The 26,665-nt window shown below is 32.3% G+C and overlaps 1 protein-coding gene across 1 annotated transcript in view; it reads right to left on the bottom strand.

The window, feature by feature from the left end:
• Positions 1-12,899, bottom strand: part of LOC145269030 (uncharacterized) — a 202,028-nt gene extending 189,129 nt beyond the window's left edge. Inside the window, exon 1 of the mRNA XM_080124624.1 lies at positions 11,558-12,899. Coding sequence (XP_079980750.1) covers positions 11,558-12,472 — 915 coding nt within the window. The 5' untranslated portion in view covers positions 12,473-12,899. The remainder of the gene's footprint in view (positions 1-11,557) is intronic.
• Positions 12,900-26,665: the final 13,766 nt, after the last annotated feature.

Below are 26,665 nucleotides of genomic sequence, written 5' to 3'. Positions count from 1 at the left end.
TCTTCTGGTTCTAACAGTGGGACAATAAAACTACGTTTAGAAACGCGTTCAATTCCCCAAACAGCAAAATTTGCTGGAGAATGCGTCCTCTGTTATACTTCCTACGAACGAGGAGGGTTTCGTCTATTTTGACTTGTACATAGACACCTATTGGTTTTGGGGTTTTTATCCACTCTGTGATTTCAGAACAGAAGGATCTCCAATCTACTGATGTTGTCAGAGATATGTCCAAATAATGTGCGACTTATGGCTTCATGAATAGCTTAAGAAATTATTAGCAAATAAAACCAGTTTCCATGCAGGAATGCGTGTCTTCAAAAATGTACCTTTTCTGTCACTGAAGCTACAATGTCTTTTTTTCTTTTTTGGAACCACCACGGTACCTGTGCAACGCTACATAGCATTACTGCTTCCAAGTGAACATAGTGTCTTACACTTTGAACATGATACTTGTCAGGGTAAGATACGATGTCCTCTCAAAAATTCCTAAGCTTCCGTGTCATTTTTATAAAATTTGGCTATTGCATCATAATTGAACGGCATGACTGGCAAGATTCCATGTTCACAAAGTTGGTTTAGAAACTAAAATGTCCAAAAAGTCCCTAGAAACAGACCCCGCCCCCCTCACTGGTACCCACGAAACAGTGCTTGTGGCTAATTTGCAATGAAATTCATACACCAAACAGAGCACTGTGGCGTAATGTTTCCAAGGGAACATGGTCTATCACACTTAGGACAGGATACTTGTCCTCTCAAAAATTCATGAGCTGTATCATTTGTTTCGGCTTTTTTTTTTTTTTTTTTTTTTCTAAAATTTGGCTATTTGTACATGCATGACTAGCTAGAGTCCATTTTCACAACGTTCGTTTAAAAACTAAAATGGCCAGAAACAGATCCCCACGGTGCGAAATCACAGAATGGGTGAAATCGTGTTTTTCAAGTAAATTATATATTACTTACACCCCCCTCAAAAGCTAACTACATAAATCTTGTATCTATCTAAAGATTTTAGTGTTTTTACTCACTTTCAAACATTTATTTGGTCCAAAAAAGAAATAATGTTGTGCTTTAGGTGATAACATGGTAAAAAGTGGCTGCAAATTCAGACTCAGACTAAATACTGTTAGAACCCCATAAATGTTACCATGACATTTATCAGATTGGTGTATTTTTGGTACTGCGCTGCGTTATTTCGAAAACCACTTTCTCATGAAATTTGAATTTAACCTGAAAAAACTATTTTAATATAGCGCGGTACCAAATATACATCAGCACCATATTTTGTTGTACTTTTCTTTAATTGTAAGTCATTAAAAAAATGTCAGTCCGTAATTTTTTCCACCCAAAAAGTGCTATAATATATTTTTGAAAAGTCTATGTTCTGGAAAAAAAAAAATTAAATTACCCCCCTAACTTGGAGTGCTCTTCTTTTCTTGCATTATTTCTTTTTCATCTAATTTTAAATTAAATAATACAAATTAGAGTGGTCGGTGTTCTGTTGTAGCGTATCTGAATATTTACGAAATTCTATAATAGAATACCCCCCCTCCCAAAAGGAACGAAAAACGTTTTTGTAAACCGCTCATGAAAACTTACTGACATTATTTTTAATATAAATGAGGTGAAAACTATTTAAATTTTATTAAAAGTATTTCAATGAGATGAAAATTATTTTTTTATTTTATGAAAAATATTTCCTGTCATTTAAAATATCCGCCATGTATCCATGCGACTTGTGAAAGATCATGTGACTCTGCGCACATACATTTCAATAAGAAATGCTCACGCATAGCATTAATAAATACGGTGATATGGCACAAAATAGTGGAAGGGTCCAAGAGTTAATACCATGCAAACGGTAAATTTGCAATGGGTTTGAATATCAGATTCTTTGTCAGCGACCCCGAAAACCTGTAAAGAACCAAATTTTATTGATCATGTTCTGTTGTAGTTAAAGTAAACATTTATCGTTTTTTTATGATGTTTGATTAAATACATGAGAAATGTCAAAAAAAAAAAAAAAAAAAGATTATTTTACTTTAAGGCCTATCTCACATTCGTATATAATGTTTTTTTGTAGATTTCGGTGTGCTAAAAACGAATCTAAACCGTTTCCGTCGCAAAAAAAATAGTTTTCATATGAAGAAATTACTTTTTCGAAAAATGGGTAATCACTTTTCCATGTAAATTTAACTTAAAATGAACACCCACTTTCTGGCCACCTGAGAGAGGAGGCATTTTTTGTGTATTTATTGGCTAAAAAGGTTTTTGTTTGATTGCTTTTGCATGGTATTAACCCCTAAACTCTGGGAATATTTTCCATTTCACAGCCTAGCCTTTGTTTACGTTACGTGCAAGCATAAACAAGGGCTGTTAAATATGCACTTGCGTACCAAACTGCCTTGTCACAGTGTAGTATTGTCGAAAATTTAAAATTAGATGAAAAACAAGTAGTTTTCCAGGCAGATTTGCCGTGTAGCCTCGAAGCCTATTATCACAAAAAGGGACATGTTGGGCCGACACCGGTATATAGCGATTAATGTAAACCATTTTTAACAAAAAAAAAAAAAAAAAGAAATAATGAAATATTAAGTTTTAAAATGATTAAATGTGTTTTATTTTATAATTTAAAATTTTATTTTATTTAAAACATTGAACAATACAAATAATATGCTGTTTAACAAAATGAGAGATAAAATTTTAAAATGATTAAATGTGTTTTATGTTATAATTTTTATTTTATAATTTAAAATTCAAACTATTGAACAATACAAATAATACATTGATTAACAAATAAATAAAAAAAAGAAATAATGAAAGATGAAGTTTAAAAGTTCATCTTTCATTCTTTTATTTGTTAAACAATGTGATTAATTTAAATTAAATTTTATTCATAGGATGACATTTTCAATAAGCACATAAATATAAACAAACATCGCTAGATACCGGTGCCAACCCAATGTGTCCCTTTTTGTGATAATAGACTTTGAGGCTATTTGTACAACTAAACGGCAAATCTGCCGTTTTCCAAATATTAAACCATGTAATTCTATATGTTATCACGGGTGGCCATTTTGTACGCACATAGGGTCGATGCGCACATTTGAGCATACAAAATCGATGCGCACGCTTGAGCATACAAAATGGCCACCCGTTATAACATAGAATTACATGGTTTAATATTTGGAAAACTATTGGTTTTTCATCCAATTTTAAATTTTCGCCAATACTTACACTGTGACAAGGCAGTTTGGTACGCGAGTGCATATTTAACAGCCTTCGTTTATGCTTTCGCATAGCATAAACAAAGGCTAGGTTGTGAAATGGAAAATAGTCCAAGAGTTCAAGGATAATACCATCGCGTGTACAAAAATGGCCAGCCGTGATAACAGAATTACATGGCTTAATATTTGGAAAACTACTTGTTTTTTGTCTAATTTAAAATTTTCGCCAATACTACACTGTGACAAGGCTGCTTGTTACGCGAGTGCACATTTAACAGCCTTTCCCCCCCCCCTCACGGGTAACGTAAACGAAGGCTGGGCTGTGAAATGGAAAATAATCCCAGAGTTCAGGGGTTAATACCATACAAACGGTAAATTTGCGACATACTTACTCCTTGGGCGTTGAGTTCCATGTCGCCCAGCAGAATTATTTAATGGTCGTTCCCTTAGCCTTGACTAAGGGTTGGGGGATAACGCATGTGCCCATTACATTTTTTATTTACTTACGTTACCTTTCGCACTACTACAAACATTTACGTTGGCTTAACTCTTCATGAATAAAAAAAAAAAAAAATCTAAACCAGATATTGATAATTTGTCACTTCTACAAACATTTATTTATTCGCGTTGGCTTAACTCTTCATGAATATTGAAAAAAAAAAAAAAAAAAAAAGTTTTACTCTTTATGAATATTAAAAGAAAAAAGTTACTAAACATTTATTAATAATTTCTCACTTTTACAAACACTTAATTTGTATGAGCGGGCAATTTTCTTTTTAAATGACGACTTTTGATAAATAAATCTAATTCTTTGCAACGGACACTGAACCCTTTTTTTTTTTTTTTTTTTAGTATTTGTGGGTGGGTATTTAATAGTATTTTTTCTAGTTTTTTTTAATTTATAACACCTTTTCCCAAACTTACCGTGTTAAAGAGGGAGTGAGGCGGAGGCGCCACCTTGAATTTTCCATTACATCGGTAAACACTACGTTTTTCGAGCTGAATAAACATGTCACATTGAATAAAAACACTAAAAACATATCCAGTTTGGCAGAAAAGTAACTTATCTTGCCTTTGATAACATTTATTTGTTATATATTTGATTTTTGACAACTTTTTGTACAGTAATACAAACCCACTTTTTTCATTAAAAAATTAGTAAATTTCAATGAATAGAATAATAAATCATTTAAAAAAAGTTTCATTCAACACACAAAACTAAAAACACATACTAATGTGTTTTTAGTTTTGTGTTGAATGAAACTTTTTTTCATTACAACAATGATGAACCAATTTAAAACTTCCGGCATGCGTAAATCATTTAGTTACTAAGCCAACGTCAGTAAATAAAGTAAATAAATAAAATGTAAATAAAAGATGTTACGTGCGCATGCGTTAGCCTTAACTAAGGGGGGGGGGACTAAGGCAGCGACCATTAAATAATTCTGCTGGTCACCATGAAACTCAACACCCAAGGAGTACCTTTTTTTTTTTTTTTTTTTTTTTTTATTCGAATCCTGCTACTTCAAACATCGCTAAAAAAAAAAAAAATAAAAAAAAAAAAATAAATAAAATAAAATAAATAAATAATTAAAAAAAAAAATAATGGCGGACGACCTACGCATGACACTGAAAGTAATTAACGCTCCCTCTGACACGTGCCCGAAAGTTAGGAGGCATATGTATTTGTTTTGACTTTACATACTTAAACGAACAATGAATTGTTACGTGGTGCAGAAAGAAATACCAAAACACTTATTTTATTTATCTACTTACATTAATCAAAAGAAACCTTGATCCTTTCTTAAATACTAGCGGGGGGGGGGGTACCCGGCGTTGCCCGGGTGTTTAGAGGTGTGTGTGCTCGGGCGGGGTGGGGTGTAATCAAAACATAATAAGCGAAATAAATATTTTTAAATATTAAAAAAAACAAACAAAAAAACTAACGTAAGGCAAACGAACGATATTAAATGTAAAAATCGGAAAAACAAAAGAAAACGCAAATGTGATGGAAAAAGAAAACAGAAAAACGAACGTTAAAACTTCTTTAAAAAATCTAAAGAATAAAAACGAAAAAAAAAAAATTGAAAAATGGCTTAAATAACCCTGTTTCAATATTAAAATTTGAAACAAAAAAAAAAAAAAAAAAAAAAAAAAAAAATCGAAAAAAAGACAGTGGAAGGTTTTTTTTTTTTTAGGTGTGTGTGTGTGGTTGGACGGGAGTGGGGGATGTTAATGAAAACCTAATAAGCGAAGTAAAAAAAATAAAACAGAAAAACGAACGTTAAAAAAAATCTGAAAAACGGCTTAAATAACCCTGCTTCAATATTAAAAAAAAAAAAAAAAAAAAAAAAAAAAAAAAAAAAAAAGAAGACATCTCACACCACGATTCGAACCCAAAACCTTTAGATAATGAGGCCACGCTCTAAGCAACTGAGCTAAGATGACGTCCATGAAATTGTCGCTTTTTTCAAATATTTAAAGTAAATCAGGTTACGACGTCTTATGATGCATGCGTAGAAGCAAAGTCGTCATGAGAGGACGATTTTTGCTATTGTATGAGGATCGAACCCGAACCCGAACCCTTGAGGCAAAGTTGTAAATTAAAGTGTGAAGAAAAAAAAAAAAAAAAAAATGTGCGACGTTAACGATTGCCCCACCACGAGATGCTAACGGAAACACGTTTGAATTTATTTAATTACTTGGATTTGGCAGGTGCCCGTTTTAATGACTTAACGAGGTCAAGTTTGACTGCGGGATAGTATTTCATTTACTGCGGGAACGCTTCCCAAGATGTTATAGGAAAAAGACTAACCCACATACGGCGAGCGACAAATGTTGAATATTTATCTTCCCAAAGTCGAGCAAATTAAATAGACAGGCAAGCTTCATTGTTAACTGAGATATTATGATTTATATGTGATATAAAAAAATTTTAAAAAGTTGTTAGGCGACCGACCGCTTCTCTGAAAAAAGCCTTTTGTAGACAGAGAAAAAGCGAACACACATACATACATACATTTTCGCTTTTATATTTATAGATGACAAGTAAATTAGAACAAAAACATAACATGTTTTAGTACTTGTGTAGTTTTGCCACGAGTGTACGAACCAATCTTTCACCTAACAATTTAATAAATTTAAAAAAAAAAATTTTTTTTTAAAGTTTGTATTTCTCGCGTTGGCGAAACTGCACTAGGTGTATCAGAATTTGGGGGGAATTTTTCACACCCCTAACACGAAACTGCAAATAAAATATAAAAAACTCGTAATTTCTTTTAAAAGTGGGTTGTTTATTTTCTTTATGGAATATATTTCCAAAATAAACCATTAAAGTTGCTTAAATAGAAATATTTTTTATTTTTTTAAAAAACAGTGTTTACAAAGTGCCGGCGCGCCTTCATGCAGCTATTTTTTTTTTTTACGTAATGAAATCAATTGAATTTTACGAGTTAATTTTTTTCAATTTTTAAACTTTAAAAATCTATCAAAATTTTTCTATTGGTTAAAGTTTTACGATATTTTCAGGGTCAATGTGAAATTTTATGCTCTTTCCAATAAACCGAATATAATATTTTAGACAAACGTTTCTTTTTAACCCCCCCCCTCCATTTTGAAATGTTTATTAAAACTTTAATAATTAATTTATGTACCAAAGTTTTATATATCACAAATTGAAGAGAAAAGATCAATAAATAATATATTCAAATTTAAAACAAAAAAAATTTTTTTTTTTTTTTTTTTTTTTTTTTTTTTTTTTTAGAAATTTACCTGTAAAGTCCAAAGTTAAAAACTTTTTTTTTTTTTTTTAAATGAAACCTTATAATCTTATATTGTACAGATGAAAATTATTTCTATGTCATTCAATGTTTTTTTTTTTTTTTTTAGAGATAAAAAAAAAAAAAAATTCACTCCATAAAGTGGAAATTAAATATATTAAATCAAAAACTCGTGTATTTTTTGAGAAAAGAAAAAAAAAATTCTTGAACTGTTTTTTTTTTTTTAAGGCAAAAAATTATAAATAAAATGTGACTAGTTTTCAGGTATGGAGGCACAAATTTCTTTACGTGCAAAGGTAAATGGCTAACGCGAATGTGTGGTTTTTTTTTTTTACTTCCTTCTGTCCATCCGTAATTAAAAATTTTTTAAAAATTACTTCTGGTTTTAAATAAAAACGTAAAATGTTTGCATCATGGCGGGTTTTTCAAATAGGCATTTAAAAAATTCTTTTATTTAAAAAATAAGTGGATTTTAAAATATAAATATGGATAAATTCTTAACAATGAAGAATGCAACTACGCATTGATTAGTAATTTTTATAGGTAAGTGGTTTTTTTTTATAATCGACCTAAGTTAAATTTCGTTTATTTTCTTCAAATCTTAAAAGATTTGAAGAAAATAAACGAAATTTAACTTGGGTCAAATTAAGAAAACTGATTTAAAAAAAAAAAAAAATATTGCATAATTTGCTCTTAAACCTGTTATTTTTTTTTTTAAATTTGGTCTTTGCTACTTTAATTGAAAAAAAATTAGGGTTTGAATTACATTTTTCGAGTAGTTATAAGCTTGGAAAGACAGAGGGTCGAATTATTCAATATTTTTTTCACGCATTCGTAACGTCAGTTTCTGACACACCTAAAACTGCACTAGTACCAAATGTTTTGGTTAAGAATAAAAATATGGTGAAAAAATGTAAACAAATAAATTTCAATTATGTGTCAGAGGGAGCGTTAATTACTTTCAGTGTCATGCGTAGATCGTCCATGTTTTTTTAGCGATTTTTGAAAAGTGGCAGGATTGTTAACCTCCGCCAAGCCAACGTAAATGTTTGTAAAAGTGCGAAAGGCAACGTAAGTAAATAAATAAAAAATGTAATGTGCGTATCCATTATGGAACAAAGTTCTCCAAAATGAAATTTCACTTAATTTCATCAAGTAGTTTTATTTTTTTTTTGTAAAAAAAAAATTTTTTATGATACCAAGTAAAAGGTTTGATTTTTAGGAAGAAAAGCTAGAATTAAAGATGGGGAGGGAGTATCGGCGCTTTATATGGAAGTCAGCCATTATGAAATTTGCTGAACACGCCACGGGGAGATAACTCCCTATCTCCCCGTGGCGTGTTCAGCAAATTTCATAATGGCTGACTTCAACGCGCTCTCATAAGAACGTGTTTTTCAGCTGTAAAAAAAAAAAAAAAAAAAAAAAAACTACTCGATTAAATCAAATGAAATTTTTTTCAGAGATCTTCATTAGATGTATCAGAAAGTGGCCATTAAAAATGACGTTCAGAACTTTAATTCTACTTACTATTTTTCGAAGCTTATAACTACTTGAAAAATGTAATTCAAACCCTAATTTTTTTCAATTAAAGGAGCAAAGACCAAATTTTAATTGCAAATTATGCAATATTTTTTTAAAGCGCTTTTCTTTAAAAAAAAAAAAAAAAAAAAATATATATATATATATATATATACTTGTTTATTGTTATATAAACATGCTTACATCCCGCTGCTACAAATAGCCACTTGTTTCAATCAAACAACAGATATCATCAGGCAGCGACTTGACTATTCAAAAGTTCAATGAATAACCTTATAAGAATAAGATTATTCATTGAACTTTTTAATAGTCAAGTCGCTGCCTGATGATATCTGTTGTTTGATTGAAACAAGTGGCTATTTGTAGCAGCGGGATGTGAGCATGTTTATATAACAATAAACAAGTATTATTAGCTCTTTTTATTGAGCACTATCTAACAACCCCGTTGAATTCATTAGTCCATTACTTTTGAATATAAAAAAACCCCAGTATATATATATATATATATATATATATATATATATATATATATATAAAAAAAAAGAAAATAAACATATTTTGACTTGCAATATATGTATGCCAAAAAAAAATCACTTAAATATACTATTAAATGGGTAGTTCCATTCTTCATAATTTATATTTTAAATTACATGTATTTTTTTAAATAAAAGGATTTTTTAAAGCGCGGGTTGTAGAAAATCGCATTTTCGCAACGTGTTTTGCGCAAAGCTTTAAAAGAGCTGCTGCTGCTAAAATTAAATTTATGAAATACGGATTCGTCCAAAGGACATAAATAATATCTCTTTTAGTATTTTTTATCTTCCGTAGTTAAAAAGGAATCGCACATTAAGCTTTAAAAGAGCTGCTGCTGCTAAAATTAAATTTATGAAATACGGATTCGTCCAAAGGACATAAATAATATCTCTTTTAGTATTTTTTATCTTCCGTAGTTAAAAAGGAATCGCAAATTAACTTATAAGTTTTTCCCCTAGAACAAAAAATCCACTTCATCGATTTTTTTTTAAATTCTTTAAATGAAATATGAGTTTTATTAATTTTTTTTTTTTTTTAAATATCTAAAACATTCAATGAAACAGAAAAATTTGCCGTCAGCGTCTGGTATTTACTTGACGATGTAAGCATGAGCTTTCATTAAAAAAAAAAAAAAAAAAAAAAAAGTTTTAAACTTTGGAATTTACAGGTAAATTTCCAAAAAACTTTGTTTTAAATTTGAATATTTTCTTTATTGATCTTTGATTTGCGATATATAAAACTTTGGTACATAAATTAAAATTTTAATAGACATTTCAAAATGGGAGAAAAAAAAAAAAAAAAAAAAAAAAAAAAAACCGTTTCTCTAAAATATTATATTTGGTTTATTGGAAAGAGCATAAAATTTCACAAATTGATAGATTTTTAAAATTGAAAAAAAAAAGCTGCATGAAGGCGCGCCGGCATTTTGTAAACACTGTTTTTTTTTTTTTAAATAAAATTACAGAAAATAAACAACCCACTTTAAAGAGAAATTACGAGTTTTTTTATATTTCATTTGCAGCTTTAAGGGTGTCAAAAATTCCTCCAAATTTCTGATACACCTAGATCTTTAGTCAAAAAGGATACGTACAATATAAGCTTTTTTCGATATTTTGGTAATGTTGAAGATTCGCCTTCCTTTGTTTACACAGCCATTCGGCGGAAGTGACGTCCGACATATTTTTATCTACGGATGACCGAAACCGTATAGAATGAATCTTTTTTTTTTTTTTTTATATAAGTTTTATTCAAACAGTCTTTATTTGAACTTAATGGACTTTTTTTTGTGGTAAATTTTTAGATAAAGTCCACCTCCACAATTTTCTTTTAAATGACGAATAGGTTTTCGACTATGCTGAATATGAAAATCGCATTGAAATCTTGCAGAAATTAGTTATCGAGATATAAAAAGTTGTATAATGCATTGTATTCTTTGGCGACCATCTTTACGCGCGTGCACCATAAACAAATCTACTCATCTATGAGCATGACTGACATTGCACGCGCGTAAAAAAGATGGCCGCCAAAGAATACAATGCATAATACAACTTTTTATATCTCGATAACTACTTATTTCTGCAAAACTTCAATGCGATTTCCGTATTCAGCAATTCAGCATAGTCGAAAACCTAGAAAAGTCGTCATTTACAAGAAAATTGTGGGGGTGGACCTAATCTAAAAATTTACCATTATTTTTTTAGCCGGATTTAACTAACAAACAAAACAATGTGCTTATGTTACCGTGATTTTTTATGGTTTAAGTGCCTTCCCCAATGTTTGAAGTGTTTCTAATGTTTTTACCTATAATCTCTAACACCCCCCCCAAAAATATCCACCAAGAAAATAAAACAAAATGATCCGAAAAGCGCAAAGTTCAAGCAAAAAAAAAACAAAAAAAACAGGCAAGTTGTCAATTTGGTTTCATTTCGTTTTCCGGTAGCTCGATCTGACTTTTTGATCACCCATCTGGTCGGCCATATTAGATATTCATTGTTAGTTATTTACATGAGACATACATTTTTCTCTAGTTCAGATGGGTGCAGTAAATAAACTTAACTCGAAATGACCCCTAATGTACTAATGTATAACATAAGACACAGAAAAGAAACATTTATAATGTGTACAGTGTACACAGCTTTATTTTCTCATATAACCACCATACGCTCTCAATGGATATTACCAAGTTGATGTAATTGCAAATTTTTTTTTTTTTTTTTAAATAAAACTAACTTTAATTTCAAAATTTCGATATCGACGTTTACCTAACCTTTATTATGAAAGTTAGGTAAACGTTCATAAACATTAATGAGGAAAAACAGTTCATAAATAAATTTAAAAAAAAAAAAAAAAAAAAAAAAAGGTTAATTCTGTAGTTTTGATCATCCATAACGCTAAAAAATATGTCGGACGACGTCACTTCGCCAAATGGCTTTGTAAATAAAGGAAGGTGAATCTTCAAGATTCGCCAATTATGGTACTTACATCAATTGATTTTTTCTTGTTTGCTTTTGTAATTGTTCGCAAATGTGTGCGGAAATTCTTAAAAAATCGCTCGTCGATCCAGAATTGATCATTTTGCCTTTGAATAGCAACAAGCTCATCCTCATCCTCATCTTTTTCATATTTATCGACATCTTCGTAGCTTTGATGCTGTTGTGTGGTCAAATTGTTGTTAATATTTAATGGTGGGAAAAAGGAAGGTGGAATGTTAAAGTTTGGCGGCGGAACATTTCGCATGTCTTGGGGAGAAGGAATTGAAGACGTAGGACGGACATTTAAATGAGAGTCCATTATACGCATAGTAGTTGAATCCGGTTGCTGTTGTTGAACATGTGCATTTGTCTGGTTTCTAGGAATTGCATTATGCAAGTCACTTTGAGAGGGTAATACAGCAGATTGTTGAAATGGAGGACACGCTGGATTCGATAACATGGTGTTGGGTTGTGATCCTGACGAATGCGCGTCTACCGGTAATGGGGCACCTGGTCGCGGGGTTGTATCGGTTGTTGGGTATATCGATAAGGGCGGGTTAGGGTTAGCATTCATTAAGTTACTTGAGTGAACTGGTGGGAAAACATTTTGGTCGTAACTTTGACGAGTTGAATCCGGTGCAGTCCACTCATGATTTTCGGTGTTGTCGTATCGACCATGCAGAGGTGGAGGATGGTCAAGTCCTGGTGGAGGAACTGAAGAATGATGTCGAGGATGGTCTCTATCGACAGCAACAAAATCTTGATAAGGAGTTGCTGGCGGTTGAAATAAAGGCATCCTATTATTAGAAGATTGAAAACGATCATAATCTCGTTCTCTGTGAATAAATTCGCTGGACTGTTGTTGAACATTTTGATTTTGTACGAACTCACCGCTACCGAAAGACTCGTTGTTTCTTGGAAACATATTCAAAGTAGTTGTGCTTATCTTTCCTTGAAAATAATAGTATCACTTCTTCCTCAATAGGATTAGCTAATAATCTAAATTCCCTAAATGGATTTATAAGAAAAATGGAGACTGGCTTCAGCACAGATATTAATTAATTATCAAGTACAAAAATCTCGCGAGATTTTTCGTTATTTCCGGTCTGGTTTCGTTTTGATCCAAACCGGGTCGACTCAAGATCGCTTAAAAGTAATTTAGCAGTAAACGGTATCGAGTCAAATTCTGTTTTCGTTATTTAACTTCCGACAGGCTCAAATCAAAAGTATGGATAGAATTGTAGAATTTTTTTAACCTAAAATAAACAGTTGACTAATTTCCTGTTATATTTAGCTAACGTATTCACTAATTTTCTCCGTGGCTGCTACCGGAACCGGTGAAAAGGCAAAACAGTCCCTTCGCTTTTTTGTTATGTAAAATCACCAAAATTGTCACGGCTGTCGGTGGCCGTATACATCATTTTGTGTCTATCTTATAATTGTGCATACTTTTTTTGCAAATGCCGTTAGTACTTAGTAGTTTTAATTGAATCAGGGAACAACCGGTGTATTTTTTTGCTTTTGTCTGTGTTAATTTTATAAATTAGATGCCTCCGTACTTTTTTTTTTAAATGTGCGCTAAAATCTAGTTGACCTCGTCATCAGGGTTGCCAATTTAGCGGGTTTCCCGCTAGATCTGGAGAGTTCGTTTGAAATCTAGCGGGTAAATTTTGGATCTAGCGGCTAGCGGTTTTTTCCTCTAAAATCTGGAGATTTCGTTTTGAAGAAATTGAAACCGAAAAAAAAAACAAAAAAAAAAACGCTAACATTAATTAGTAAGATACGCAGCTAACAGCGGCCAGGTCAAAACAAGTCTAAAAAGCAGTTCAGTGTTTTAATATTCAACTGTAAATTTTGCCAAGTAGGTGTGAAGTGAACACTTCCAAATAGATAAGGGTTCAGTACGTACCAATAAGAGAACATACAAATTAAACTGGGAAAGTCAATGATAAAAATCTGGGAATAGGATCCCTAACTTGCGGTCTTGTGGCCCTCTTTGTTTCATTTTTTATCGCCAAGATAGGTTAATTCAGACTTATATCATTTTTTAACTAGCAGTTTTATTTTTTATTTTTAACAAAATTATTTTTTTTAAATAAGATTTTAAAAGTTAAATTGGGGGTAATCAATGATCACGAAGAAAGAGAGAGCCTGTTTCCGCCCTTTAACTATAGGTGGCGGTACTCACTGTCTGTCCACCCAGTTACGGAAGCACAAAATGTATATAATGGCACCCTTGAAATAAAAATAAATGTTTTTGTTATATTTTAATTTTAAACGTTTTTTTTTTTCAAACGTATTTAAATTTGTTTTTTTTTTTTTCAAACATATTTACGTTTTTTTCTTGTTTTTGCAAACATATTAAAGTTTTATTTTTCCAAACATTTACGTTTTGTTGCTTGTTTATTTTCAAACATTTACGTTTTTTTTTTATTTATTTATTTTTTATTTTTTTGCAAGCATAAACTAAATGTTTCTACTATATTTTTCTTTTAAACATATTTATGGGTACAACCTTTTTTCCGCGAGTATTTTTTACGCTCTTATAATAATAATAATAATAATAATAATAATAATAATAATAATAATAATAAAAAATCAACTTTTTTTCTTTTATCTTTTTTTATTGACCCCCCCTTTTTTCTTAATTTTTCTGCACTTATTTTACCTTTTCCGCGAGTATGTATATGTATATGTATATATATATATATATATATATATATATATATATATATATATATATATATATATATATATATATATATGCGTGAAGAGCATAATGTGGTGTCCCACAAATAAATAAAAACAATGATATGGGAAAAATGTTATGCGATGTGTCGAAAGATACAAGGGGAAAAAACAGATTTGATATTCCCAAAGCGCTTTTCAACCGACTCTCTTCAGGGGAATCGTCGGTAAATTGGTTGATTACTCAAAACCATGAATTGGTAAAAAAAAAAAAAAAAAAAAAAAACTGTAATTGTAAGGTGGTCGGAAGAGAAAAAAAAAATTAGTTCACGGACGACCAAGTGTCATTAAATAACTGCAGTGAATGTTTTAACTGCCTTTGTCTGCAGAGAGAAGGGCGTCGAGAATTGATGACAATAGCCTCTAGTACGTCGAGATGGAAACAATGTCGTGCTCTATGTAAAATGGAAAAACTGTTATCAGAGTAGAGATCACGACACGTTCTCTTGTCCAACAAGTGGTCACCTATAGCAGATTCTTGCGCCTGTGAACTTTTAGAAGACGGGACCGTTTCGTGTCTACGGATACAGCCTGGAACATGCTGAGCCACTCTGACCGATAATCGCTGTATCGTCTTGCCAACATAGTCAGCGTCGCACTGACATTGGTAAAGGTAAATAACCGAACTTTGTTCATTGAAGGCAAGGCGTCCTTAAGAAAGGAAGGGAAAGCAGGACGAGTGGAATAAATAATGCGCAAATTAGCAGCATTAAAACAGTGTGTTACTGAAGACGATATTTTGTCTGCTAAAGGTTGGATGGAAGAGCCTAACCACGGAAGCTTGAGATAAATGGGGCAACGAGGAGGACCATATACCTTAGCTCTATTAAAGTTGTCAACCTTACTTCGGATGGTATATGAGACTAGTTGCTCGGGGTATCCATTGGAGAGGAAAATTTCTTTAATTTTGTGAAGCTTGGACGTCAATCGAGAACTGGAACAGATCATCAAAGCTCGATGCGTGAGAGTTCTGATGAGGTCTTTCTTTCTGCGCTTGGGTGCAAAAGAATCCCAACTGAGATACAGTCCCGTAAATGTCGGCTTCCTAAATATACTGGTAAGAAAAACAGAAGGAGTGCGCTCCACGAGTACGTCGAGGAATGGCAGCATATTGTCCCTTTCTTCCTCCATTGTGAATTGCAAAGATGGGTGGAGCTTATTTAAATGTTGGAAAAAAGAACAAGCAGCTTCACGTGACCGAAAGGAAGCAAAAGTGTCGTCGACGTAATGTACATAACAACAAGGTTTCGGCACATTATTAAAAAGCAGACGTTCATAAAAACCAACGAAAATGTTTGCAATACTAGGACCTAAAGGACTGCCCATCGAGATGCCATCGATCTGTCTGTACATCATATTATCGAAGCTAAAGGCAACCGACTTAGTAGCCATCTCCATTAGTTCGATAAAAACGTTTTCTGGAAATCTTGGGGTCTCTGTAGGACCACGATACAGAAAGTCGGCGCAAATGCCTATAGTTTCGTCTAGAGGGACGTTTGTGTATAAACTGGATATGTCAAACGAAACAAAGAATTTAGTATCAATGGACGGACAAAGATTGCGTATGGAAGAAGCAAACTGAAAAGAGTCAGGAATGCAATGAATTGAATAAAACTTCACAACAGGGTCCAGGACTTCCACAAGCCATTTGGCCAATCCATGCTGGTCGTCCGTGAACTAATTTTTTTTTTTTTTTCCTCTTCCGACCACCTTACAATTACAGTATTTTTTTTTTTTTTATTTTTTTTTTTTTTACCAATTCATGGTTTTGAGTAATCAACCAATTTACCAACGATTCCCCTGAAGAGAGTCGGTTGAAAAGCGCTTTGGGAATATCAAATCTGCTTTTTTTCCCTTGTATCTTTCGACACATCGCATAACATTTTTCCCATATCATCCGTTTATATATATATATATATATATATATATATATATATATATATATATATATATATAATCGAGTAGAATATTACGATTACAAGAGAAAAAATCTGTCGAAAAATGCAGTTTTATGTTTCTTTTATTGCAGTATTGACTGCAATAAAAGAAACGTAAAACTGCATGTTTGTTTGTTTGTTTGTTTGTTTTTTTGTTTGTTTTTTTGTTTGTTTGTTTTTTTGTTTGTTTTTTTGTTTGTTTGTTCTAGTCAAAAAAAAAAAAATGGTTAAAAAAGAAGATCTAAAACTTTCATATCTTCTTTTTTAAGCATTTTTTTTTTTTTTTGTCATTTTTGGAATTTTTACTAATTTCGACATGACATGTAATAAGGTGATAATGTTTTTAGTTAAAATGTATTTTTGAGTTTTATTCGTTGATTTTTTGTTATTTTTATTATGTAAATATTTATTTGAATTGTATTTTGCAATAATTTCTTCGGTGATATTATGATCTTGAATTTGTAATTTAATTTTTTATAAAAGTTGTGATTTCATAATTTGTTTCTTACACAAGCAAAACCTCCCACTAACCAAATGGCAACACATTAATATTTGTGAAAAGGTAATATTTATTTGCAAAAGTCAGATACATTAATATTTGCAAAATGATAAATAAACAGACAAATTCATATCTGCACATATTTCCATAATTAATATTTTATCCTGTTACTGCTGCGAAAAAAGTCATTGATAAAATCTGACAATCATTTTGGGAGCTAATTAAAAATTGATTTTTTTTATCTAAACTCTGTAAATTAGAATTTACAATTTATTATTCAAGGAATAGCTGGAAATGTCTTCTCAATTATTAAATCATTTCTCTCTGATAGGTTCATAAGAGTAATAGTTGATGGGCAGAAATCAGAAGCTCACAGTATTCAGGGCTCACAGTATTCAGGGTTCCATCCTGAGCCCAACTCTCTTCCTGATTTACATTAATAATCTTCCAAATCACATCCTTACATCATTTGTAGACATTTATACTGATGATACTACCATCTATGGTAGCACATCTAAGACGGTAAATGACCAAGTTCTCTCCGATTCTCTCTCTGATCTTGAGCACGTGATACAATGGGGAAAGGGGTGGCTGGTTACTTTTAATGCATCTAAAACCAAGCTTATATCTTTACATCACCAACGCTCTGATCCCCATCTGGCATCAGTTGAAATGAATGGCTCTCGTCTTGGGGAGGCCTCATGTTTTGACAAGCTTCTGAGCTTGACCTTTACTCCTGATCTGAAATGGAACATGTACATCAAATCTGTTGCCAAGGCCGCTGGAAAAATGGTGGGATCCTTCTAGCAACCTAGTAGATATCTCACTGCTGATGCAATTCTCTATCTATATAAGAGCCAACTTCGTCCAAGGATGGAGTACTGCTGCCACATCTGGGCAGGAGCTGCTAGAAAGAACTTGTCCTGCCTTGATAGAGTTCAAAATAGACTTCGTAGCCTCATAAGAGATGTCCTTTTTTCTTCCCTTCAACCTCTTTCTCACAGAAGAGATGTTGCAAGTTTATCTTTGCTTTATCGTTCTTTTCATGGCAAGTGCTCGACTGAACTTCAATCTATGGCCCCCCCCCCTCGTCAAACTTTCACCAGAAACACTCGTCTACCTGAAAACACTATCAATAATTTCCCCCACTCTTTATCTGTGTCTAAACCTAAACGTAGATTCCATGAACAAATATTCTTTCTTAGAACTGCATGCCTGTGAAACTGTCTTCCGTTTTCCAGCTGACTACAATATGGTTGTCTTCAAGTCCAATGTAAACAAGTTCTTGATAAGCCGTTCACCTTAAGTTAACAAATTTACTGAATTTCCATTACTGACAATTACTATATTGTCCAATTGACTACTGTACACTCTTTAACTCTTATCCTTGAGTCGCCACTGGGCCTTGATAAATGGTGATGCCTATGAAAAAAACAAAAAATGTATGGTACTTATGCAGAATACTGATTGCACTGAAATAATAACGTTATTATTTATTATTTAGAAACCTATTCTTAACGTGGGAGGATGGGCTTTTTTGTTAATTATTCTGAACTTTTCCCTAACAATTTAATAAACAAAAGCTACCGTAAAAATTGAATTTAACTTGAAATTCATGTCTAGGAAAGCACACTCCGTACTCTGCATAGCGACTAAAATGGTCGGACCCTTCTATCGATCCAGTAGATATCTCACTGCTGATGCAATTCTCTATCTATATAAGAGCCAGATACGTCCAAGGATGGAATATGTTGCCACATGTCCTGCCTTGATAGGGTTCAAAATAGACTTCGTGGCCTGCAACCTCTATCTCACAGAAGAGATGTTGCGAGTTTGTCTCTGCTTTATCGTTATTTTCATGGAAAGTGTTCAACTGAGCTTCAATCTATGGTCCCCCCTCGCCAAACTTTCACAAGAAACACTAGACTAGCTGAAAACATTATCAATAATTTTCCCCACTCTTTATCTGTACCTAAACCTAAACATAGATTCCATGATCAAAGCTTCTTTCTTAGAACTGCACGCCTGTGGAATTGTCTTCCGTTTTCCTGCTTTCCAGCGGTCTATAATATGGTTGCCTTCAAGTTCAACGTGAACAAGTTTCTGATGAGCCGTTCCACTTAAGTTAACAAATTTACCGAACTTCCATTACTATCGATTACTATATTGTCCTTTTGACTACTCTACACTCTTTAACCCTTATCCTTGAGTGGCCTATCGGCCTTGATAAGTGGTGACGCCTATGTAAAAAAAAAAAAAAAAAATGTATGTATGCATGAATGTATGTACGCTTTTCCTCGATGTCCCCAAAAGGCTTCTTTCAGAGAAGCGCTCGCTCGGTTCACAACTTCTTAAAACTTTTTATATCATCTATAAATTGTAATATCTCACACTTAACCACGGAGCTCGCCTGTCTATTTAATTTTATTGACTTTCAAACGTTAATTATTCCACATTTCCCCCGGCACACGTTACATTCGGGTTTTCGGTATAAACAAAAAGCGAAACTTGACTCTAAACTCAGGCTCAGAGCCATTTTTTTTTTTTTTTTACAAGGGTGTCACCACTTATCAAGGCCCAGAGGCCACTCGAGGATAAGGGTTAATAGGTATACATTAGTCATTGTGATTTTAGCATAGTAAACAGTGGGAATTTTGAAACTTGGATTACTTAGGGGGACGATTCAATTAGAACTTGTTCACATTGGACTTTTTCTTTTTTTTTTTTCATAGGTATCAACTCATTATCAAGGCCAAGAGGCCACTCAAGGATAAGGGTTAAAGAGTGTACAGTAGAAATTGGACAATATAGTAATCATTAGTAATGAAAATTTGTTAAATTTGATAACTTATATGGAACGGCTCATCAAGAACTTATTTACGTTAGACTTGAAGACAACCATATTGTAGTCAGCCGGAAAGCAGGAAAACGGAAGACAATTCCACAGGCTAAGAGAGAGCTAAGTAACGTTTGTTCAATGTCGACTTCGTCATATCAGACGGTAGCTTTCATTTCGAGACGAGGGAGCGGATTTTTAAAAACAAACAATTGACCTCATTAAAAACGATCCTGCACAAAAAGCTAACTGCTGAATACCTATCGCCGTCACGTCAATCAAAAACGCACACCTGTTTTTTTTTCACACTTTACTATTTTCCAACTGCGCGTCGTCAAGGATTCGTTTTTTTTTTCACGGGTACCTGTTTTTTTTTTCTCGGGTTTTTTTCACACACCTACAAACACCCGAGCAACGCCGGGTGCCCCTCGCTAGTACTTTCATAAATCAGAGTCCATTTTCTTAAGGCTGTTTTTTTTTTTGCTAGTCTATATATATAAAAGCAAAAATGTATGTATGTTTATTTGTGTGTATGTATGTTTGTGTGCCTGCTAAAAACTTTTGACACACGTGATGAAAATTTACAAACTCGGTATCATATCAAAGCCCCATCCTTCGCTTGAAAAATATCGAAAAATTGGCCAAAAATGTTAACTTTTTCACCTCGAAATCGACAATTTTTCACAGGGGGGTCAACAAAAACGGGTTTCTCGTAACGACGACCAATTCTACGCATGCGTCAGATGACGTCATGACGTCATGACCTGATTTACTTTAAATAGTTGAAAAATCGAGCACTTTTCATCTCCGTTGCTTTAGCGCAGTTGGTTAACGCGTTTGTTCATTATCTAAATGTTTTGGGTTCGAATCGTGGTGTGAGATGTTTTTTTTTTTGATATTTTAAATTTAAATATTGAACCCTGTGTTATTTAAGCCATTTTTCACGTAACGTTCGTTTTCCTGTTTTTTTTTGTTTTTTTTACTTCGCTTATTTTTAGCGACACCCGGGTATCCACCGATTTTTTAAATTTTAATATCGAAACAGGCTTATTTAAGCCATTTTTCACGTGTTCGTTTTTCTGTTTTCATCGTTCGTTTGCCTTGCGTTAAATTTTTTTGTGTTTTTTTTTTGATATTTTGATTACCCCCCCCCCGCTTAATTAAAACGTTGTTTTCTTTTCTTACTTCGCTTATAACAATGCTTACATCGTCATCGTCATCGTCGTCATCGTCATCGTCGTCACGCTCGATGACTTTCAAACATCTTTCACTAACTCATTCTGGCTGACCGATTTTATTTTCAAACTTCGCCTCAGGGCTTCGGGTTCGACCCCCCTCGCCCCCCGGTTTCTTATTTATTTAACACCACACACACCTACAAACACACGGGCAACGCCGGGTACCCCTCGCTAGTTTATATATAAGGTACAAAGTTAAAATCTAGTGTTTCTTTTTTTTGGAGATTTTTTTTTGTTAATCTAGCGGGTTTTCAAAATCTCGGTTACGAAAAGTAAAAAAATAAAGCGATTTTCTGGAGATTTTATGTCCCCAATCTAGCGGGTTTTGAAAATCTCAGTTGGCAACACTGCTCGTCATTTGCCTAGAAATCCTTTAACAATTTCAAGTTGAATTTGCTATTTTGGTTTTAAGTTAAGTATCGCACACGTTGTTTACGGCAGTGACGTCAGACAAATTTTTATGTACGGATGTCCAAAACTGTATATAACGTTTTTTTGTTGTGTTTTTTTTAATACAAATATAAATTAAATTATATTCAAATAGTCCTATTTTGTACTTTTATAACAAAATTATAACCTTTATAATAAAAATATGTTTATAATTTCTTTTTTTTTTTCAATATGTTTATGAACAGTTTTTAATCAAACATAAAAATATAACTTTTATAATAAAATCATTCACACAACGTAGTGTTTGAATATATGGTTAAGTGACAGTTTTAGTCATTAAGAACTGTTTAAAGCTTCACCGCTCACTCAATTTTCAACCAAATTTCAAACAATTATTACAGTTTATAGACCACCTTCTCAGCTATATTATGAAAAAAAAAAAATTCAATTTTAGTTCAGTAAAACAAAACTTATGATTAATTTACTGGTATTCAAAATTGTAAAAAAAAAATGTAATGAGGTGAGCGACGTTTTTATGACTGGTTTCCATAGCAACCATGTCGCTTTAGCGACTACTGTTGCTACCAATTCACCGTTCTCGCAAAAAGGGAAGTAACGAGTGAAACAGAGAATGAAAGAATGAAAGGGAGATAATTGTGGGGATTTTATTAAAAACAAATGAGTGCCGTACATTGTTATGTGTATGTTATATTTATGGGAGCAAACAAATAAGACTGAAATTAAACAAAGAACAAGTGAATTTATTGGAAGCCTGGAAAAATCATGGATTACAATAGAAAAATGCGAGCATGAAAAGTAATATGGTTAAGCTTAAACATGGAAAAGTAAAGGACTAGTTGTTAAAACTGGAAAAGAAAAGAACAAAATATTCTAGTAAAAAAATATAATAAATTTATAACTAAAAATATTGCAGCATTAAGAATCTTTTTAAAATTCAATTTATAACATTACATAATTAGTTCTAAATGTTGCAATATTTTAAGTTATAAATTTATTATATTTTTTACTAGACTATCTTGTCCTTTTCTTTTACAGTTTTAACTAGTCCTTTACTTTTCCAATTTTAAGCTTAACCATATTACTTTTCATGCTTGCATTTTTCTATTCTAATATATACTATGAATTGGCTTTCAAACATCAGGTGTTAATAATTTTTATAAATGATGAAACATAAAAATAGAACTTTTAAAGCCTTCACGAATTTCTAGAAGGGATGGGGGATGTTTTTGCAGAGAGGGGGAGATATTCTTTGTCGAACATCATCAGGAGCATATATATTAATGAAAACAAACGGATGTAGTGTTTACCTGATATACGCAATGGTAAACTTCAAACTAATATAAATAACAGTATTTATATATAGAAAATGTAATCCCAACCGAATTTAAAAAGTTCAATACGCAATAGAGAGTAGAAAAGAAAACTAAAACTGTAAGTTGAACTTTACAATCAAAATTTATTGTCCGACTGAATACTCCAAAAAACAATTTACAAAGTCCTTATTCCGAGGAGTTTCAAAGAATGCTCTTCTTATTATTCTTCTCATCAGAGGACATAAAGAAATCAGCAAATTATATTTGTAGCAATGCTAGAATTTGCTAGTTAAGGCATTAAGTGAAAACGCAATTTATTGTAGTTATAAATTGCCAAATAAAAAAATGAAAAAATATTGGATATGTAAAAAACTAATATAAAAACAAACTGCGCATAATATTTCAGCTTGCATGAAACTCCTCTAGAGTTGATCCAAAATGCAAAATAGTTCTTTAGATAGAATGTATTCCAAAATAAGTCCAGCGTGACGATGCATACAATCCGATTGGAAAGTTTTCAAAAATCTGATTGGAAAGTTTACAAAATAGCTAAAATAATGAAAATTGTTTTTTTCCAGGAAGTGTATTAGTCCAAAGAGAAGTCTGTCCCTAGTCAAATGGTAAGAAAGAAAAATCCAAAATGAGAACCTTCATCACCGGCTTAAAAAGAACAAGTGATTTCAAGCGGGGGGGGGGGGGGAAGAATCCCCCCCAAAAAACGTGACAACTCGTATTACTGTGACCGGAAATTGTTTAGACAGAATGAAACAGATCTTTCTATAAAGAAATTCGATGTCATTATTAAAAAAAAAGTGTAGGGGTGATGATTATAAATTTTAAGTGTTGCAGAATCCTAGTTTATTAAGGCTGTCAAAATGTCATGATGATGATTAAGAAGACAAAATAATAATAATAATAATAATAATAATAATAATAATTTAGTAATTATAGTAACAAAATTAGTAATAAGTATAAAAAGTATAAAAAATATATTAAATTCAAACAACAGTATCCACAATGAACCCAAAACATACACATACATTGGATCCACACATCATCTTTTAGCAATAAAAACACAAATAGTAACGAGGGAACTTCTTTGGCTACTTAAATTAAAAAACTTAAATTTAAGAATATTCGCTTCTCAATTAGAGTATCATATGTAAATCGCAATCTTACAAGCCTGGATGTAAATATTGTAACCTCTGCCTTTCTGATGCAGTTAGGATAATAACGTCTCCTCACTCCAAATATGTAATCAATACAAAGAGTGAGCTGATTTTCCAATGCAAACATAGGGCAAAATACAAGTATTGCAATTTGAAAATTACATAGTCCCTCTGTTAAAATTTAAAATACAAATACGTTAGGATTTTTTTTTTTTTTTTTACTATTATACATTCTTATTATTGTAGTTTTTCAACCCATTCTACCGGACTTTATCATTTTGTCCTACATAGTTTATTGCTTTTATCTTGAGAATTATAGAAATAATCAAGACTGATATCGGCTGTATTAGTTTATTTTTTACATATTAAGATAAATAGTACTCCTAAATTATACATATTTCTCTGCATGTGTATATTTTTATATTTATATATTTATTTATTTATTTGAATATATATATATATGTATGTATATGTATGTATATGTATGTATGTGTGTATATGTATGTGTATATGTATGTATGTATGTGTGTATGTATATATATATATATATGCATATATATGTGTATATATATGTGTGTGTGTGTGTGTGCGTATATATATATAGCTTTAAGTAAAAGAGAAAAGAGAAAGATCAATTCCACAAAAGGAGACTTATCCGGATAATGCCAAGCTCAACAATAATTATTGGAGCTTATACAATAGGACAACAAGAGAATGAAATAAAGACACAAAACTATATATAGGTAGATATAGAATTGATCATTTATTGAATAATGGAATACAGGCAAAATTTGGGGGATAGAAGAGACTCTTTATGCCAGAGCATTTCGAAGCCTAACACTTCTCATCAGAAGAGTAGAGAAGGTGCTAGGTAGCATGGTGGGGATGCGACGTCTAGCATAAGGTTCGTTAGGGATGAAAAAGATTAAGAGGAATTATAGAGAGTTGGGGGAAGCTTTAATGAATTCTAAATAAATAAGGAGAAGCTTATTATATATAGTATGATATATAAGAATATAGATTGTCTTTAACATAGTATTGAGATGAAGGGGTAAATGTGTTATGGTTGAATAGGGGTGTGATGCTGTGATTTATTTTAACGGTTTAAATGGGTGATTTATTTTAACGGTTCGTGGGTGTCTATTTTCTATGGAGCGGGTAATTTTTGATTAATTTGGTGTGCGGGGTTATGTAAGGTTGTAAAACTGGAAGGTAATAATGCTGCAATATATTTATAAGTTTCTACTATTATGATATGGAGTATGATCATAAGGGGGCGGTTGGAGATTAGGGTGGCAATGCCTATGAGTGCGTATAACTTGATGTAAAAGGTTAAGTATACAGATTGATGTTAAAGTGGGTGAGTAATGATAGTGGTAAAAATATATCAAATAATAGTAGGGTAATTATAATAGTATGGAAGATAATAGTAATGACAATTATAATAATAGTAGTAATAATAATAAAGTTGGACATAAATTAGATGTAAAATTCAATATGAAAAAAAATTAAACATGAAAAAAAAAATTAATATTAAGAAAAATAGAATAAAATAAATAAAATAAAAATAAAAGCAAAATTAAAGGTAAACATTAAATTTAAACATTAAATATGTTACCATTAGTTGTGATAAAATTAAATTCCAAATCACTGTTAATGACAGTTAAGATGGAGATAATAGTAGCAATTATGGTGTAATTACGGGAGTGATAATAATGATATCAATTATAATCAAGATTATAATTATAATAATGATGATAAAAACAGTAATAATAATAATAATAATAATAACAATAGTAATGGCGTAAAAAACAGTGCAGTAATAATAATGATATGCTTCTACTACCACTTCCAAACATCACCACAACCATTACCGTACTATTATAATTACCCTACTATTATAATTACCCTACTATTATTTGGTATATTTTTACCACTCTCATAAGTAGCTATGGTTCCCTCACTCCCCGATTTTAACATCAATATGCATACTTAACCTTTTGCATCAAGTTATATGCAGGGGGGTAGGTATAAGGGACTTATTAATACCTAAGTAGATATTAATAAGTCCCTTATACCTAACCCCCCCTTTTTTTTAATGGAGAGTAGATAATACAGTGGATGTGTTATCGGCAGCTTCAGTAACGCTTGCTTCTTCTTTTTTATCCCTCAGTCCTCATCCAAATGAGTGATTTTTCTGACAAAGGGTGAAGAAAAAGCTGCTTTACAGGTCGGTAGTACGTGGTAAACAGTAGTCTGAGATGTCGGAAATTTTTCTGTCTATATGTCTATCCTTGTGGCCATGTCACTAGTAAGGGTGCTAGAGGTAAACTTTTTGTCTGGGCTGACGTTCTCCGCCTGATAGTCAGGGACCCGAACCTTGGATTAAACACTAAGGAGGCTGTCCTATCAGCAGACGCAAAGTACTGGGACTGCTATATTGCCATTTGGTGAACGGACTCTGGACCATGCAGTAGTCTCTGGTGGGGCCTCTTGATGCCATACTAGTGGGTAATTGTTACGGCTTTACCTTTTCATGTGCTACAAAAAAAAAAAAATTCCTGTCTTTTTCTCTCTTACTTTCCCTCTAACTAAGTATGCCGACCTGTTCCACAAATCCCAAAACCTCAACATGAAACATCTCCAGAAAAAAAACTCGAATAAACCTAGAACCCAATCTTCCAATGTAGACCCCTACTACCATGTCTCCTTCTCCAATATCAGAGGTCTACGTTTCAACCTTCCAGAGGTTGAAATACAATTACAGGAGATGAAACCGGACATATTCTTTTTAAGTGAAACTGGAATAGGGCCAACCACTTCCCTAGATGAGTTCATAATTAACGGATACTCTAACTTAACATCTAAATCTGACCCCCAAGATCGCCATGGGCATGGAATATGTGCCTACATTAAAAATGGCTTCCCATGTGGTAAGGATATCTCTAGAGAAGATCCTAATTTACC

Source organism: Euprymna scolopes, chromosome 4 (genome assembly GCF_053919585.1).
Source record: "Euprymna scolopes isolate OS-2025 chromosome 4, ASM5391958v1, whole genome shotgun sequence".
NCBI classification, from domain to species: Eukaryota; Metazoa; Mollusca; class Cephalopoda; order Sepiida; family Sepiolidae; genus Euprymna; species Euprymna scolopes.
This window is presented reverse-complemented; position numbering and strand designations above follow the sequence as displayed.